Here is a 19,685-nt window from a genome sequence, read left to right as displayed (position 1 = left end):
GAATCTAAAAACATGATACAAATGAACTTATTTACAAAACAGAAATAGACTCAGACAAAGAAAACAAACTTATGGTTACTTAAGGGGATGGGGGGTGGGGAGTGAGATAAGTTAGGAATTTGGGATTAACAGATACATACTACTACATATAAAACAGGTAAACAACAAGGACCTATTGTATAGCACAGGGAACTATACTCAATATCCTGTAATGACATATAATGGAGTGAGTGCCTCCTTAAATCTGGTGTCCTAGGTGACTTGTTTCTTTCCCCCATTAGGGGCTCTGATTCCCAGTCACATTCAGACCTACAGAATAGGAATTTCTGGAGGTGGGACCTTTGGATAAAAACCAGCCTTTTTATCCCAGCTTATTCTGATGTACTGTCAGATTCGGGAATCGCTGCCTAAGAATCCCCACTTTCCAATGCCAGTTTCAACTACTCTTAGGCCCTGAAAGCCATGACTATTGCAGAAGCCACTTATTTTCCGCCTTCACTTTTCCCTGTCCTAAACTTCAAAACTACACCAAAGGCACCTGAATTCTGCAACTCAGTTCTCCCTTTAAAGTAACAGAAAAACTCAGACATGTGGGGTTGCAACGGCCAGCTTCTGATGACTCAGTGAGTGAGCCTCAAGCAGCCAGGAGGGTCACATGAGAGGCAGTATCTTACCCAGAAAAGCAGGGAATCCAGGTCCTGGAGCACTCTGAAAGGCCCTCTTCTCAGTTATGGGTGCCTGGTGTTTGCCAATGATTTATCTGGTTGCTGTTTAGCTGAAGGCATCACCAGGAAGGGACTGACCCTGGTTATTAATTACAGCCACTGGCTTAATTATCGGTGCTTATTAACTTTATACAATATCAACATTCCTCTTCACACAAAGCTCATGGATATACAGTCTGTAGACGTTAGAGAGAAGCTGAGTGCAGTATGAACCACATGCTATCACTCCCTTGCTTAAAAACTTTCCGTGGCTCCCCAGAGCATGCAGCATACACAATTGAGTCTAAACACCTTAGCTGGGCCTTCTGGGCGCTATGTGACCCATCCCTGCTGACCTCCTGCTTCCCTCTACGTGCCCTCTCCATCTCTTACCTGTGGTCTCCAAGGCTGGATCTCCTCTAGAATGTTTCTATGCCTCTGCTCAGAATGGACTCCCCTTTCTTCTTCACTTAATAAACACTCATCTTGCTCTTTGCCCCCACAGCAGCCTGAATAATCACCTACTCAAAGCCTGTGTTTCACTACCTCGTATAATAGTTCACCTATTTGTCTTCCCCACTAGATCATGAGCTACTTAAGGGCAAGAATTTTGTTGTGTCCATTTCTGTATCCCCAGTGCCTCATACAGTAGTACTCAGTATATGCTAAATGGTCAGAGAGCGGTCATTATCCAATGCCACCCTCCACAGTTAGTGGCGGGATTTCCCTGGTGGTCCAGTGGTTAAGAATCCACCTTCCAAGGAAGGGGACGTGAGTTCGATCCCTGGTCAGGGAACTAAGATCCCAAATGCCACGGGACAACTAAGCCCATGCGCCACAACTACTGAGCCCGTGCGCCGCAACTAGAGAGAAGTTCCCACGCGCCACAATGAAGAGCCCACGTGCCACAATGAAAGACCCTGCACGCCACAACGAAGATCCCACGTGCCGCAACTAAGACCCGACGCAGCCAAATAAATAAATAAAAAAGTTAGTGGCAGAGCCAGGCCCTAGAGCAGAGGTGGCCTGACCCTTTATTCAGGGCTTTTAAGGTGGTGCCAATGACTTGCCATCCACAGGGCCCCCATATTGTTTTCCCACATAAGTGATGAGACTGTATGAAATTGTGTGCTCTGTCTGGCTTGGTTACCCTGTAACCTTTGGTGGGAACCAGCGTGCTAGATGGCTGAGGTTGAAGTTTGGCCTGTGCAGTAGAATTCTCTGGTGTCAATCAGACCTTGCCATTGAGCATAGTGCATCGAGTCCTATACTATCCCTACCAAGTGAAGCCACTGTGTTGATTTGGGATGCCTCCTGAAATCACATAAACTCATTTCTCCAACACCCATTTCACAACTGTCATTCCAATCTTCTATTCAGGGGCCAGCAAACAATGCACTAGGGCCAAATGGGGCCTCTCACCTGTTTTGTAAGTAAAGTGTTACTAGAACAGAGTCAGGCTCATTTGTTTATGTATTCACTATGGCTGCAGAGTTGAAACCCTATGGCCGTCAAAGCCTGAAATACTATTATCTGGCCTTTACAGGTAAAGTTTTGCTGACCCCTGATCGAGCTGAAGGGAATGAAGACTCCAAACAGCCCTTCCCTTCTACCAAGAGTCTGGCTGCTCCCACTCTGGAAGTTAGTGGACCAACTGGCTTTTGCATGATGTCATTTCTTTTTTTAGCACTGGTTACAGGCCTGGGATCCAGGAGGAGATTTTGCCTACCAGAGGCACACAGGGGCCTGGAACACCTAAGCACAGGACCTGGCATTTAATGGTGATCAAGAAATGTGTATTAAATAAACAAACAAACAAAGGCCTGGGAAGTCAGCTAGTCTGTGCCCTGAACAAAGTCCATCCTCCCTCCTGTCCGTTTCAAGGTGACTAGTCACACAGGTGCCTGGAGCAGCCTGGTGACCTAGATTTGTCAGACCTTATCTTATCAGCTTTCCTTCCTCGTGTACTTACCCAGCACCTGGCCCCATAGTGCCCAGGGCAGACTGGCCTGTTGTTCTTCTAGAGAAGGAGACAGACTGGGAGGAACTCTCCTCCCCCACCGATACACTTTGCTGTTTTTCTTTCTCCTGCTAAGGGGAGGATCAAGATATACGGCGACTTGGAGCTTAAAGGAGCTCCAAGAAGTCTATTTTTTCTCACTTCCTCTCTCCTTAGGTTTCCTGGGTGAATGTGTCTAGGATGAACCTTAAAGGTTCCTCAGAGCTTTACCTGTCATTTGGAACATTCGGCATGTAAAGGGGAGGGACTGGCTGTGGGTAAAGTAAGCCAAGCAGCCACCACCCAATGGTGAGAGGCCTGGTCCTAAGAACAGACATTCCTCCAAAGACATATCAGAGGACAGCAGGTCTGATTCGCTGGCCACCTCAAGCTGCAAGAGCCCGGCTGGCAGCTTTACAGCTCGGGCTGACACTGCAGGCGAAGCAGGGGTAATCGGGGGAAAGCTGCACACATTTGGGCATCTCATGAAAATCAGGCAAATTGGGTAGAAAACAACATGGAACAACATGCCGGCCTCTCAGCTGCTCCAGACAACCCTGGGTACCAGGCTCACGATGGATCTCCCCACTTGTACTGCTGCCAGGTGCTTCTTCAGACTGGAGTCTGGGTACAAGTTGGGTGAGGGCAAGTTATACATCTGTTTGCCACTGTATCTCTCGTATCTAACAGGTCAGAGGAGCTCACTGAAAGCAGAACTGGCTGGGCTTAGGGCAGTAGGCTTCACACCAGGATCTTTTGTTTTGGCAAGGGAATGCTCTTCCAGGCCCCTCATTTACCTGTTAGAGTTGAAGTTACAATGAATGCTCTTGGTGGGACCAGTCCTGAAAGGGAAGAGAAGGAATTTCCTGCCACCCCTCCCCCCCGCAAAGAGAGATAATTTTCCTTTTGACAACCATAAATTGTCCCTTCAAAGATCCAAAGGCCTTAGGGGATAGGGGGAGGGGAGAGTCCATGCCACCTGCTCTGCCTCTTGACATCACTGTGCTCTGGAGGGGAGGGAGTTTATGGACTGATTAGATGTTGTTGTTTTTAGCAGCAGCTGGTGGAGCTGTCTCCTCCTCTCTTCCTCTCCTCCCTCCTCCTCTCCTGAGTCACTGTCCAGCCACCAGCAACAGGCAGGGAGGGGAGGGAAGCAGAGAGCTAAGGTTCTCCTTGGCTAAGCAGCCCTGACCCCAGAGACGATACTCTGGGTCACCAGGTCAAACCCTCCCCTCAGGAGTTGGCTGAGTGCTTTGGAAACAAAGGCATCAGAGATTCTTTTTTGGGTTTGTTTTCAAAGATAAGAAAAATGGCAGGGACCTCCCTGGTGGTGCAGTGGTTAAGTATCCACCTGCCAATGCAGTGGACACGGGTTCAAGACCTGGTCCGGGAAGATCCCACATGCCGCGGAGCAACTAAGCCCGTGTGCCACAACTACTGAGCCTGCGCTCTAGAGCCTGCGAGCCACAACTAATGAGCCCAAGAACTACAACTTTTAAAGCCCGCGTACCTAGAGCCCGTGCTCCGCGACAAGAGAAGCCACTGCAAAGAGAAGCCTGGGCGCCTCAACAAAGAGTAGCTCCCGCTCACCTCAACTAGAGAAAAGCCTGCATGCAGCAACGAAGACCCAACACAGCCTAAATAAATAAATAATGAAAACCATCTTTCTGTAACAAAAAAAAAAAGGAAAGAAAGAAAAATGGCTTCATTCAAAAGAAACTCGCCCCAGCCCCCCACCGTGGAGCGTCACAGGGTGAACCAAACTGAGAAGCAATTCTCAGCTACTGCTGCAACACTCAGGCCCGGAATTCTCTTCCAGCTGCCCGGGCTGCTGTTGTCATGGTAGTTTGAGGTTTCTGTAACTGGCTGATGTGTGGTTCACAGGCAAAATAACCACCTGGCAGACAGGAAGGGAAGGGGGGTAGGGGGCAGATTTTTCCATTTAAATTCTAGAGAGGCCTCCCAGCTACTTGCAGGTAAGGCCCCCCAAAAGCAGAATGGAAGCTGCTGCTGCTGCCATTCAATTACCTCCAGAAACGTGCTGGTCCCTTTGGAATTACTATAAAGAACCAGAGACTTATACATACGGGTCTCAGAAGACTACTGACAACACCGTATAGCTAAAGGGCAATACCTGAGACTCAAAAAATGGAAGGAGTGAATATGCCAGAACTGTTATGGGTGTCAGGACCTGATTATGTTTGAGTGCCACTTTCTGTTTTTTGCTTAACGATATTCATAGATAGAACATTTACTGAGCATTTACTATATGTCAGGCACTGTGAGAAGCACTTTATATTGATTGCCTCACTTAATTGCCACAAAAATCTTATAGGTATCTAACATTAATATGATTCCCCTTTTCCCAATGAGGGCACCAAGACACAGAGAGGTTACTTAACTTGCATAACTAATAGGCAAAGAAGCCAAGGTTTGAACCCAGGTAGCCTGACTCAGACGTTACACTGTTAACCACTAAGTTATGTTGCCTTGTATCATCTGCTGCTGCTATATGAGAATCAGAGGATGGGGGAGGTGGAAGGAACCTTTAATGACAGTCTAATCTAATGCCTCATTTGGATTGGGTAGATGAAGAAAAGGGAGAGCCTGAGAGAACAATCTTGCCCAAGACCTCACAGCTTTGATACTTTCATTATCCCGGCTGCCAGCCCTCTCCTCCAGGGCTGCCTCTAGCATTTTCAAGCACCCCTTATGTGTAAGGCAGTAGGTGGCGTGTGTGGCAGGGAGGAGGTGGCAAAGTACAAAGTTAAGAGGCACTCGGTTTCCTAATCTGTAAAATGAGGAGTTGAACTAGAAAAACCCAGGGCCAAGGGCATTCGGAAAGTCTATGACTCCAGGTTATTTAGAATCTTATTAGGAAACAAGACAATTACACATAAAAGTGCATGTAACCACAAAAACATAGACCATATTATTACAAGAGTCATTACTAATTGCCAAATGAACAACCAGACAATGAGTACTACAGATGTCCAGTGGAGGAAGAGAATCCTATAGTCCAGGAAGACATCCTAGAAAAAAATACTTAAGCTGGTCTTCAAGAATGGGTAGAAATTGAATAGAGAAAAAGCAGCATTCTCCAGGCAAGAGAAATGATAGGAGGGGAGAAGGGGTAGGATTTACCACCAATAGTACTGAGACCCAGAAAATAGTCAATGCCAAAAGGAGCTACCTAGGTCAAGCTATGAAAGAGGGTAGAGACCTAGCTAGACCTGTATCCCATATGTTTTTGCTACCCCATGGCTTTAGGCAAGTCACTTAATCCCCACCTTGAAGGGATGTTGTAAAGTAAGGAGTCCCTAACACACAGTAGATCTTCAATAAATAATAGTTAATAGCAGCAATGTAGATTTTTCATCCTGTGTTTTTCATCCTGGCACCAGTACAACCTCATCTGTACCATTCTTCTGCCCTCCGTAGTGAGGCTTACATTCCCATGTACCCCAAAGATCACAGGCTCTCTGAGTGTAGGAATCCTGTTGGCTTCTCTCTATCCCTAGCACCCAGCCTAGGCCTGGCATGTTGTTTGAAACACAAAAAATATTATTGAACTCTATACAGAATCGCCACCAACAACCAAAAGCTGTAGCTACACATAACAAGATGAATAAATCTTTAAAATGTAATATTGAGCAAAGGAAGGAAGACATGAAAGATTTATACAGAGAAATTTTATTTATGTACATTTCAGAAACAGGCAAATCTAAATGTTCAAGTACTGAATATACACCTTGGTGGTTAAAATATGAAGAGAAAGGAGGAAATTCCTACACAAATCAGGATAATGGTAACATTCAAGGGGAAGGTTGAGAATAACTGTTGGCTTTTAGAGTTCTGTCAATGATCTACACTCAGTTACTTGAACTGGGTAGTGGTTAGATGAGCAATTCTTTAAGCCATACATTTGTGTTCTATGCATCTTTTTCTGTATATTTCATAATAAAAATTTAATGTATATCCTTAAAATACAAAATATATATATATTATTGAACTGAACAATTAGTGTATAATGGTAGATTCCAGTCAGACCCCAAAATACAAACAGCCAAAGAAGCAATGGTCCAGCTTTACCATTCCAGAGACCTAGGGAGTGCTGGTGCTCAAATGAAAACACAGGGGCAGGGGTTCTGCATCTACTCCTTGCTTCCCAGGGAGAACACCCTGCTGAAAAGAGTCCGGATTTTCACGAGAAACACAGGCTTGCAATCACCAGCGTCCTTGCTGAATGCTGAGGCACGAACATACAAACCAATCTTAGGACTGGAATCTTACAGGCATTTGCAAACCACAGAATTAATTTTCAGGGTATGCCTCATAGCTCAAGTCAACATTTCCTTTTGGTATTTAAAGCAACCACATAGAAAGGACCACATTTGAGCAGATTTGTGCTCCAGCTGCCTGCAGTCCACAGCAAAAAACACAGATGATTCACTTGACTTGGTCCCTAGCAGTTCCTTTGGTAATAAATTGGTGAACAATTCTACTTATGCCCACCCAGATCATCAATTTTCACAGACTGTAGGACAGGTCTGCCTCCCAACCAAAGAGTGTGACTTCCTGAACTCAATTCCTCTTGTTCATGGCTATAAATGATGGAGAGAATTTTTCTAAGCCCTAGAATGCTTGTAGTTCTTTCCCAAGTGGTGATCAACAAGTATGTACTGAATGACCACCATGTGCCTGGACCACCTGCAGACCACTGAGGTGCATATACACTCGTTTCCCCAATTCTAGTCTCTTCTTAAGCAGTTCACCTAGGATACCACGACACCTGCCATCTAAAAGCAAAGCTCTGGTCATGTCATTACTTGCTCAAAAGTCTTCAGTGATGGGACTTCCCTGATGGTGCAGTGGTTAAGACTGCGCACTCCCAATGCAGGGGGCCCAGGTTCGATCCCTGGTCAGGGAACTAGATCCCAGATGCATGCCACAACTAAGAGTTTGCATGTCACAACTAAGGAGCTGGTGAGCCGCAACTAAGGAGCCCGCCTGCTGCAACTAAGACCCAGCGCAACCTAATTAATTAAAAAAAAAAAAAAAAGAAGTCTTCAGTGGCGCCCAACTGCCAGCAAAATAAAGTCCGAACTTCTATTCTCCCAACAACCTGGCGTCAGCCTACTCTTTCAATCCGTTTTCGCACAGCTCTCAATGTTGCCCAAAAGAATGGCTCCTCCCCACACACTCCTGGCCTCTACTTCTTTGTTCGTGATGCTCCTTTTACCAGTCCCTCCCCATCCATTTCCACACGTCTAGGTTCTTGCCTCAAGGTACATCTCAGTGTCACTTCTACCAAGTCTTCCCAGAACTTCTGTTTCTAGACAGATGGATCTTAAGGGGGTTTTTTTGATCAACAATCCTTTGAGAACCTAATGAAAGCTATGGAACCCTCCCTAGAAAAATATACATACACATAGAATTAAACATACAATTTCAGAAATCCCTTGAAGCCAGCCCATGGACCCCAGATTAAGAGCCCCTTATTCTGTCTCTATCTTAGAGAACTAACAGTTGTTTGCTCAGATATTCATTGAAAATTTACCAGTCTTTAGGAGCTGTGCTGGGTGCTAGAGGCACAAAGATGACGTCACAATTATCTCCACAAGTAGTTCACAGACTAATGGGAGACATTCATCGTTATACTGTGATAAATGGTTTAAGATAAACATAAGGTGGGGAATTTCCTGGCCATCCAGTGGTTAGGACTCGGTGCTTTCATTGCCAGGGCCCGGGTTCAATCCCTGGTTGGGGACCTAAGATCCCACAAGCCGCGCAGTGTGGCCAAAAAAAAAAGAGAGAGACCACATAAAAAAACCATAAGGTGAAGGACAGTCATCCCACTGTGTCCACAGGGGACTGGTCCCAGAACCCACCTCAGATACTGAAATTCAAGGATGCTCAAGTCCCTTATATAAAATGACATGGTATTTGCATATAAACTACTATACTTTAAATTACCTCTAGGTTATTTATAACACCTAATACAATGTAAACGCTACGTAAATAGTTGCCAGCATGCATGCAGCAAATTCAAGTTTTGCTTTTTGGAACTTTCTGGAATTTTTTTCCTGAATTTTTTTTTTTTTTTGTGGTACGCGGGCCTCTCACTGTCGTGGCCTCTCCCGCTGCGGAGCACAGGCTCCGGACGCGCAGGCTCAGCGGCCATGGCTCACAGGCCCAGCTGCTCCGCGGCATGTGGGATCTTCCCGGACCGGGGCACGAACCCGTGTCCCCTGCATTGGCAGGCGGACTCTCAACCACTGCGCCACCAGGGAAGCCCCTGAATTATTTTTGATCCACTGTTGGTTGAATCCCCAGATGTGGAACTGTGGATACAGAGGGTTGACCATACAAACTTCAAGAAGGGACAACTTATGGGGGAGGGGCCAAGACAGTGGGGTAGGAAGACCCTGAGCTCACCTCCTCCCATGGGCACACCTAAATTACAACTATTTATAGAGCAGCTACAATGACCTGGGGAATGACCTGAAGACTAGCAGAAAGGATCTTCTACAACTAAACGTATAAATAAGGAACCACAACCAGATGGGACTTGGAGAGCGCCCAGAAAACACCTTTACGGGTCCTTTATCAGAGGCCCTTAGCTGTGAGAACTCACACCATTCACTCTATGGAGACATGCTATGTGGATGGGCATCGTTTTTGCCTCTATCTAAAGATTCAAGTTGGAACCTACAATAAAGAGTTTGTACACGGAGGCTTTGGAAGAACCAGGCTGAACACTGACTCTGATTAATGTGACTGCAGACATTCCTGAGCTGGATGTTGTGTCTATAGAGGCTGACTGGCCCCCTGCTCTGGAGGACTAGCTTTCAAATTTGGAAACAAAGAGTAGGGTTTTGTGGCATGATGTGGACATCCATTCAGTATACACTATAAAATGGTTGTTGGGAGCTTCCCTGGTGGCGCAGTGGTTGAGAGTCCGCCTGCCGATGCAGGGGACACGGGTTTGTGCCCCGGTCCGGGAAGATGCCACATGCCGCGGAGCGGCTGGGCCCATGAGCCATGGCCGCTGAGCCTGCGCGTCCAGAGCCTGTGCTCCGCAACGGGAGAGGCCACAACAGTGAGAGGCCCACGTACTGAATAAAAAAAAAAAAAAAAAAAAAAAAATGGTTGTTGAACCACCATAACGGTGTCTTGGAAACGATTTGGATCATGTTGATCTACATATTTTAAATTTGTTGTAACATCTCAGGAGCTATACATGTGTATATTTTGTGTTAAATTGTTCTAAGGGAAAAAAAAGGGATGACTTATGAACCTTTTATCTCCCCAGACTAGAGTGAAAGTTCTTGAGGGTAAAATCCTCGAGGGTAGTATCATATCTAGTACAGTGCACCCCACCCCATTACATATTTTGTATTCGTGCAATAATAAAACAGAGCCAATGAGACAAAAGAGCAAGTTATAGGCACAGTCCCCACTGCCATCACCCACATGTACCAGAGGCCTCTGAGATCCAGTTAAGGTGGTCCCAACTTTGAACACTTATGCTGTACAAATTGTACCAGCCTAATTTATGATTTATCTCACCCTGACTTGATTCAATCTCTGCGCCCATGAGGAGAAGATACCATAAGATGTTCTATCTTACAAACTCTAAATAGTTTCTTTTCACCAAGAAACACTGTAATCTAACCACATTCCTTTGGAGATTTGCTGTAGACGTGGTTCACCTGTCACCCTTCCTGGGTGGTCGACAGATAGCTTATCTGTACCCCTCCAGAACTAACACTTCATTAGTAGGAGATTAGGGCTTTCAAAGATCAAATAGCTGAGGGAAAGAAGTAAGTAGTTTTAGGTTGGATATGTGATTTTCTTTACAAAAGCTAAATTGATTGAATGTGTTTTTAAACTGGGCTTATTGGTGTATGTTGGAACTCTTCCATAATTTATTAATTCTGCCTTTACTGCACCTCAGAAATGCTCTTTAGGAAACTGACAAACACATAACAGTGTCTTGCAAACATTGCAAAAGAAGCAAAGGTGCCGCTATATGGTATGGGTCCTGCAACGGTGATTGTTCTCAACCTTTTGTTTCTTAAAACCTAACAATCACTCTGGCCCTAGGTTTCCACTATTTTGGAAACAAAAAAATGGGCACTTATAATGAGACAGACATTTATAGGTTTACATGCAATCTGGCTTTTTTCCCTCTCCTGCTAGAATAGAAAAACTAATTTTACTGAATTATGGTTTTTGTAAAAATAATTGTCATCCACTGGATACCAAAACCTCTCAATTAATAAAACTACAATATGACATATATTTTGCAACACAGATAACCTCACAGAATTATCTTCAAAAGCCATATCTTATTGTATATGTTCTTTAGGAATTATGCCTTTTAATGGGACACAGAGGTCACTAACACAACTAATACAATCTGATGCTCACTGTAACATTTTCCCGGGCACCTAGAGGAAAAGAAATGAATAGATTTTTAGAAGTTCTGTTCCTGTATTTATTTTTTACATGAAGTTTTTTCAGGACACAAATAACTGCATTAATATTTTGGAAAGTTAGTTTTATTGCACATTAAAGACAAGCTGGTGGGTAGTGGGGATTAAGAGAAACAAATACCTGAAACGTAGAGTTGACAGGATGGGACAATACTCCCTCTTTGCCCACAACCTCTAAGTCACTGTGTTGGGGTACAAGACTTTTTGAGAGTCACTGGTGTAGAATGCTAGTGCTCAGAAGCAGAGGTGGGAGGCCGAGGGCAGAGTGGGCCTCTCAGCAGCCACCAGATCAATACAAGTCTTCAGGCTTCACAGCATCTTCCTCCCTGACACTTTTCTCAAAGCTATGCTGCAGCTTATGTCTAGGCAGGAAGGAAAAACCAAAATGTCACCACTGTGAGCCCAATGGAACCCCACAGGGAACAAAAAGAACCTGCCTCCTAATTAGACTGCAGCCTCAGAAGGAGGCCCAGCTCCTCACACAGACAGCAGCTGAGGGGTGTGAGGCAGAGAAGCCCGGCCCTGAGGCTGTGTAACCCCAGGCTGTCACTGAGTTGCCCACTCCACAGCCTCCAACACCTTCCCTCTAAGGACCCAGGGCACTTAGTGCAACCTGTGTCTTGGAATGAAGCCACCGTCCCCAAAGTGGGTTCATGATAGATTAATCCAATTCACCATTCTTAAATGGCCTACTTGCAACACCACTGAAGGGCTAGCAGGAGGGAGGCAAGGGATGGACTGACTACAGATAATTTTTATGGAAAGTCTTGCAAAGATCCAGGTTTCCATAATAGATAGTATCCACTGAAATGAGCATTAGATTGTTTTCACTGGGGGCAACTGTTCCAATTGAAACTATTATTATTTTATAACCAAAGTATATTTTTATACTGTGACTTGTACCATTAAGTGAGAAACAACAGCGTGAGCAATTCCTCGTGCCAACTCAAAATACCTCTGCATGCAAACACTTCAGCATTTAGACCACAGCACCCCCGAAGAAAGAAATTGTAGGAGGCCTCAGCACATTCCCTAGATAGTTCTGTCATCGATTCAAAAAGCACCCCCAACGCCCCGCACCCCCCAGCGTCCTACAGAGCAAATGCTCTTACCTTTCTGCCAACACACACAACTTGGCTGTCCTTCTCTTCCATTGCCTTATTCTCTCAAATCCAACTCCTGTGCTCCAGGTTCTAAAGTGAAACTATCTTGGCTAAAGTAAAGTTGCTTAGGCAGTAACAATCCCTCCACCCCACCTCCTTGCTTTGTTTTTGTTTTTTTTTTTTTTGGACATCAAGGCCAAGAGAAGCAAAGGGACTACTTTACGTTTGCATAGAGCTTTGTGATTTGCAAGCCACCCACACATCGATGATCTCATCCAGCCTCCTAACAACCCAATGAGGTAAGCCTACTGCCCCCACTCTCAAATAAGGTAGGGCTACCTCCTAGGACTGTTCCGGCCGTGGCACACAGTAAGCACACGAGTGCTAACTACTAGCCATTAGACACAGCAAATATTATTTAACTCATTTTATTAGTGAGAAGCTGAGACTCAGAGGTTGGACAGCTGATTCCAGGCCTCTAGGAATCTGAAGCAAGCTGGGAAGACAGAAGGGCCTAGTGCAGGAGTCTTTCCACCACATCAGTACAGACCCTAACTGTTTAAAACTTGACAACTACACATTTCCACGGCAGCTTAGCCATGCTGATAAGACGGGAGCCCGAAGTCCTGATTCTGTTCCCAGTTCTCTGCTAGCCACGTGCTCTGAGCTTTAGTTCTCTGGACCTTTGTGTTGGCTTCTCCATAATGAAGGCAGACTCACTTCTTTTAAAAAAAAAAACAACAAACAATGGAATGTCAAGCTTCCAGATGAAAGGCTCTGTTACAAGTACAAAGTATCATTTAATTACACTGCTGCTCCAGTTAGCTGCTTCCCAGCTCCTAACTCCCACTGGGTGGATTCTGAAACCGCATAGGAGATTATGTCAAGAGGGGAGAACAGGAGAAACATTCTCTCCCTGAACTTTCTTAAATGGAAGAGAGGAACAAAATGAAAGGCCCATTTTCCAAGGAGGGGGCTGGGGCAGTGATCTTTCCATTAAGTGGACCTGCATAAGAATCTATAGATTATTTAACGCCGGGGGTGGCTGTGGAATGAAATAAAGGAATCTTTGTGCAATGCCAGCCACAGTTCCCTCACTCTCTCCCCACCGTCAGGCATTTAACACAACTCTTTAATCATCAAGCTCTAATGCACCCCATCTGTGCACGGGTTGTAGCCAATGAAACTGCAGCCTGTGCTGACTTTGGCCTGGACTTGTGAAGGAGCCTTTCTGCCCCAAAAGGGGCAGAAAGGAGGACATGAGGCCAACAGTCTTCTTTGCTCATCACTCGTCTTCTCCCAAGGCTCAAGAGCCATCCATCTGTTTATCTGACCATTTATTGAGTTCTTGCTATGGGTCAGATTCTGACCCAGAGATACAAAGCTAATAGGACATGGCCCCAGGAGGAAAAGGATGTGTAAGAGCTCCTGTGAGAGAGGAAGGAGGTAAAGAAAAACGGATGCTTTTGGCTGAAGCACAGAGGCCCGAAACACCCCCATCTTCATATTCAGGGAAATGTTGCTTAGTTCCAAGTGGTTGGAACATAAATCAAGGAAGCAGCAGGGACCCTAACTCAAAAGCTAGGCTCTGCCAGATCATCCAAGGCCCTATGTACCAGCCAAAGAGGTAAGACATCAACTCTGAAGGCCACTGTCATCCCCGCATACTCCCTTCTGACCATTTCACAAGGCCCAGCTCAAATACCACCTCTTCCAGAAATTATTCTTGAACACGCTCAAAGTAATTGCTCTCTCTTCTTTGAGAACTCAAGACCTGAGTTCTTAGACAACTTCTATGAGTCTCAGCTTCTCCATCCATATAATATATGACTAACATCACCTACCTTAAAGGCTTCTTATGAGGGTTAAGTGAGATAATATTTATAAAGTGTTAAGTAGCAGTTTTTAGCACACAGAAGGTGCTTAAATACAGTTTACGGTTACCTCCACTTCTTACGATACACAGTACTTCTTTTTTTTTCTTTTAATAAATTTAGTTATTTATTTTTAGCTGCATTGGGTCTTCGTTGCTGTGTGCGGGCTTTCTCTCTAGTTGCGGCGAGCGGGGGCTACTCTTCATTGCAGTGCACGGGCTTCTCATTGTGGTGGCTTCTCTTGTTGTGCAGCATGGGCTCTAGATGCGTGGGCTTCAGTAGTTGTGGCACGTGGGCTCAGTAGCTGTGGCTCGTGAGCTCTAGAGTGCAGGCTCAGTAGTTGTGGCTCAAGGGCTTAGTTGCTCCGTGGCATGTGGGATCTTCCCGGACCAGGGCTCGAACCCATGTCCCCTGCATTGGCAGGCAGATTCTTAACCACTGCACCACCAGGGAAGTCCCCACAGTACTTCTGTATATTAAAAAGATGTCTTGGCTTCTACTCCTCTGGAGATTTCCAGAAGTAGGACAACTCATATTTTCCCTCCAAGCTTCCAAAGTGAAGAGGACTGACTCCCCTCTCCTCTCACTGACATAGCCTCCCCACATCCAAACTTCCAGGCTCCAGGGGTTCCCCAAAGGTCCAAGAGGAATCTGAGACAAGATGAGTTAGCTGACAGAGAAGGAAGCTATAGGCTGGCTGGAACACAAATAGCATAGAGGAGAGTAATTAGCAGAAACCTAGAGAAGGGAAAGTGGGCCAGAGACCAGGACTCTGAGGGCTGCAGGGTTCAAGCCTTTTGGTAACCCTAGACCCTAGAAGAGGCCTAGAAGGAGGAGTTCTTCCATCTGCAGTCCTGATTTGAGAATCCCCACTAACAGACGTGGTTGTTCAAGCAGCTTCTCCACTTCCTGTCAGATCAGCCAGCTGGACAGGGCTGTTCTGTAACTGCTGATCCTTCCTCCGGCTCTGCCCAGGGCTACCGAGCCAGAGGCAGGGAAAGTGATGCCACCTTTTCTAGCAGTTCTTGTAAACAGATCAAGAACACTAAATTTTTTTGTTTTTAAACTTTGTCTGAGTCCGCATAAATTTTTTTTTTTTTTTTTTTTTTTTTTTTTTACTTTAATGGCATGAAGTCCAGGTTCTGAAGAAGGATGCTTTTTAAAGCGAAAAGTCCCCCACGGGCTCTTTCTCCTTTTCCTGCAGCCTACTAAAGCTGTTTCTCCTCCCTTGGCAAGAAGCTTGGGGCCAGGAGGGAGCAGCTCCCCTCTGAACGCTGCCTGAAGGAGCCAGTGTCTGGACTGCTCAACGGGACATTAGGTTTACTTATTTGTTAATAATCCCCCCACCCCAACTTCAGGAAGCAGGTGCCAAGGCTCCTCAGGGAAAATGGGGTTCCACTCTTTCTTCTGATTGTGACCAAACGTCATGCCATTTCACCTCACGTAGAAGCCCGAAAGGTCCCGACAAGCCAGTGGGTCAGCTCTTCACCAAGCCACTTTTGGTCCTCCAAAGGCCACCCATTTTAGTAACTAAATCATCTGGTAACCTTCCCTAGGGGCTTAAAAAGCAATATTCCCCTCTCTCATTTCAGCCATTAACCTCTCCTACAAGAGACCACCTTTCTCAGAACTCCTTTCTAGGCAGGCAGCACCCTACACCGCATGCACCTGCCAACACAGCCCAGGCAAGCAGAGCGCAAGGCTCCAATCCCTTTAGCCCCTCTCCCCTCCGGCTCGCGAGCCCCCAGCCCCCACAGACTCAACAGGGATGACATTTACTTTCCAAAGTTACAGATTAAACGAGTACACTCTCCCCCTAACTCCGAGTTATTTCTCAGCTGAGTGAGACAGCCATTTGGGTCAGCCCTCCCTGGACAAAAGAAGGAATACAAATGTTCCGGGCCCTTTGGCAGAGCTCATAAACGTCTGCAAACCTAGGAGCCAGAAGTGCCCTCCCCCAAGGTAGGCAAGGAAGGCCTGCAGGGAACATGTACCTTGGAAATAAGTTCATCATGATTGGCCAAGTGGGCTCTGCAGTGAATGCAGCTGTAGGTCCGGTGGCAAGAGGGCAGATATGCCTGGAAAGTCTTGGATCTTGTCATCTTCACCATTGGCGCTGCTGAGTGTGGGGTGAACTCTGGGGCGGCCCACGAGGCACTCCCACAGGATGGGTCGCACGGGAAACACCGGAAGACACAGGTAAAGGCCGTGGTTTGGCAGGGGGTGGGTGTGGGGCGGGCTCCACACACTGGTGATGTCTTCAGAGGAAGGACCCTCAAGCAGAGGTCTAGGGCTGGTTCTCAGCAGCCTGCAGTGCCAAGATAAGGAATATCATTAGCTGATGGGGCTGGGCTTCCTGCAAAGCCAGTAGAGTCCAACTGCCACCCGAGAGAGGGCAACATTTACAGGATAAAATGACCCCCCTCCTCTGTTCTTACACTGTGCCAAGATGCCCCATGAATAAGAAAGAAACCAATGGAGATCCCAACATTGCTGCAATTCTAGAGTCGGAGGTTCAGTATCAACTCAGGGCTCTCAGGAGTTACCCTACCAACATCTAGCAAACCGGCATGATCACCATTCCTAGGGAGCCCTAGAAAAGGCCAGGCTTAAAGATATGCTACCTCCAACCCCAAGGAGAGGACTCCTAAGGATCTCCTGATCCAACCAAGATAAATGGCTTAAAAAGTTTAGTCTCTAGAGATTTGCTACATCAACAGTCACAAGTGGATTTCTCACCCATTTCCAGATGCCAGGAGTCCTCCAGCACTTGTAACCGCCATCTGAAGAGGCAACATCTTTTGCTTATGAGCCAACATCTTTTGCTTATGAACCAAGCATGGGATACAAAGGATCAAGTTCCCAGCCAGCAGGATCCCTCGCGGCTAGCCAGTACTTCTAGGAGAAGTGATTCTGTTTGTAATACCTTGCCCAGAAGTAGAGGCTCAGCACATTTTTTTAAAGCAAGTAAATTAATGAAACTAACGGCATAATCAGGATCCTGCATCTAAAATTCACGACGACAGTGAATCTGACCAGAATTTCTCTTCAACTCTCAAATTTTCCATTACTCATCCCACAGTACCCAGCATTTTTCCTTCCACAGCCTCAGCTTTTTTCTTCTAATGGGAAAGAAGGAAACTGAGATAGAGGGGTGGCTCCTAGGGCCGCCTAGGGTATGTCCGAGTAAAGGTCTGAGGGCAAAACCCCGAGGTCTGAGATCCGCTCCGTTTCTCTGTGGCTCACGTACCTGAGGCTCCTGGACCTACCTACTCCCTGGGCTTCACTGACGGGGGTGGTGTTCTCACTTGCCTACCTCCCAGGAGAGCCAGAGTGTTAATGAACGCCTGCGTCATGCTTTGAAGATAAAATTATTTAGAGAGACAGGAGGAAGACAAACAGAATCAGATCTTCCTTGCTGGACTATGCCTGGGGCCCATCTGGATGTTTGGAGAAGGCCCACAGATCATAGTCCTTTTTTTCCTCTGAACCTCACTGGAACCGAATCTTCAGCAGGGAAGCTGCCCTCTTCCCCGACATCCTTCCCACCATAATGTCACCGAAGGCCACTATACCCCTGGGCCTCCACAGAGCTTCCTGAGTGGCCAACACCACCGGCCAGCACTAGGCTGCAGGACAGCAGGGGTCACTATCCTTTACCCTGCATGTCCCTTGAGGAGCTGAGCCAAGCAAGCTCCACACCCACGGTGACCAATTACACAAGATGTCCAACTGTTGAAGGGATTCAGACCTACAGGGGCCCAGGCATAATGTCTCCCCTGCTCGGTCTCCCACCGCTAATTTTAAAGATGAGTAATCAGATTAAACTGAACATCACAGAAATACTTCAAGAATATGGGGGTGAGAATTAACCTCCCCAGCTTTGCCTCGGAGGTAGGCCTGGCCATAACAAGAGATAACACGACCCCTTGGATCAGAACCCCTGCGTCTCACCCAGGCATAGTGGAAGTGGAAGTGGAAGTGGAAGGTGAGTGGTCAAAACGAAAGCCCATGGTAGACCAATGTTGTTGGGTGTTGAAGTGGAAGAGGTGGTAGAAAGAGCTAAATACCCCACTTGGGGTTTCCTGAAATATCCTTGAACCTTCCAATACTCCTGTTCCACTCTCAGGAAGGACAGTATTTCCAGGAAAGGAAGGGGTGATAGGTCAGGGGGTAAGAAACAGGAAAGACGGAGGCAGGGGAAGCAAGCGGGAGGCTTGCCCCAGGCCAGCCGCTTCTGAAGTCCACAGCCTCAGCTGCCCGGTGGGGAGCTGGAGAGGCGCTGGCCCCATTCGCCTTATACAAACGCTGAAGGAAGGAAAGGAAACAATGAGCCCTGGCTGCCAGTCTGGGTTTACAGAGCAGCCACAGAGTCTGTTTTCTTACACATGCTGACGGCTTCTAAATTATGCCTTTCCCCAGAGTAGAATTATTTCTTTTCTCACTTCTCTTCTGTAGGAAACCCAAAAAAAGTTCACCGGCAGGGGTTTCTGCCGGTTTATGCTCAGCTTCAAATGTGAATCTCAAAACTTATTCATGGCTACCTTTGGAGAAATCAGCATTCACAGTCTGCATTAAATGTGAGTATGTCACATACAAACACATTCATTGCACACCACAGCCCAGAACTTAAAAAGAGGCCATGCAAGCAACATCCCAGGCTGCCTGGTGTTGGAAAAGCCCCAGAGAGCCTAGGCTGCAGGCCTTGGACCTTGCCCTATGGTCATTCTGGTCCTCTCACTCTTTGCTAGGGATTGACAGGCACCCAGAAAAGTGAGTCCTTACACAAGAAGGAAGAAAAGAAAAAGTGGCTTGCTGAAATATGAATCTTGTCCCACTGGTACAGGGCAATCAAGAAGGAATGAGAGGGCTTCCCTGGTGGCGCAGTGGTTGAGAGTCCGCCTGCCGATGCAGGGGACAGGGGTTCGTGCCCCGGTCCGGGAAGGTCCCACATACCGCGGAACGGCTGGGCCCGTGAGCCATGGCCGCTGAGCCTGCGCGTCCGGAGCCTGTGCTCCGCAACGGGAGGGGCCACAACAGTGAGAGGCCCGCGTACCACAAAAAAAAAAAAAAAAGAAGAAGGAATGAGAGAAGGAAAGTGGAAAGCAAAGTGAAGGAGAATCAAGAGGGGGTCCTCGTGCCTGAGAATAAAGGAGAGAACGGGATGAATGAGAAAAAACGTGAGAGCTAGGGGCCAAAAAATAATCACCTATTACTGTCTTCTTCCCTCTTAAGGGAAAATATTAAAAGCTGCTTTAAAAAGAAGTCTGTTTTTAAAAAGGAAGTAAAACAGAAGTCAGTTTTTAGGAAGGAAGATGAAACAGATGTTTGTTTGGGTTTTTTTTATGGAAGAAATTAAGGGTATGGGGCTGTAGAACTCACCACATTTTAATTTTTGGACTCTGGTACCTGTTAATGGGGCCACAGGCTCCATGGGGCTTCATGAGTCCAACCCGCTGAACATACTGTGGAGTCTAAACTGATTTCCAACAATAATCAAATGA

The 19,685-nt window shown here is 46.5% G+C and overlaps 1 protein-coding gene across 4 annotated transcripts in view; it reads right to left on the bottom strand.

Moving 5' to 3' along the window:
* The window catches only part of YPEL2 (yippee like 2), a 90,684-nt gene that overhangs the window by 53,531 nt on the left and 17,468 nt on the right, over nt 1–19,685 (bottom strand). For 3 of the 4 annotated variants that reach the window (XR_012328662.1, XM_073797847.1, XM_019945499.3), the window contains exon 2: nt 16,176–16,489. Coding sequence is in view for 3 of the 4 variants with exons in the window: in XM_073797847.1 (XP_073653948.1) it covers nt 16,176–16,292 (117 nt within the window). In the remaining variant the exon portion in view is untranslated. Of the gene's footprint in view, nt 1–16,175; nt 16,490–16,920; nt 17,080–19,685 lie in introns of all 4 variants that reach the window. The other variant, XM_073797848.1, reaches the window with a different exon arrangement.

The sequence above is a fragment of the Tursiops truncatus genome, chromosome 20 (assembly GCF_011762595.2).
Source record: "Tursiops truncatus isolate mTurTru1 chromosome 20, mTurTru1.mat.Y, whole genome shotgun sequence".
Taxonomy (NCBI): Eukaryota; Metazoa; Chordata; class Mammalia; order Artiodactyla; family Delphinidae; genus Tursiops; species Tursiops truncatus.
Note: the sequence above shows the minus strand (reverse complement) of the source record. Positions and strands in the feature narration are given on the sequence as shown.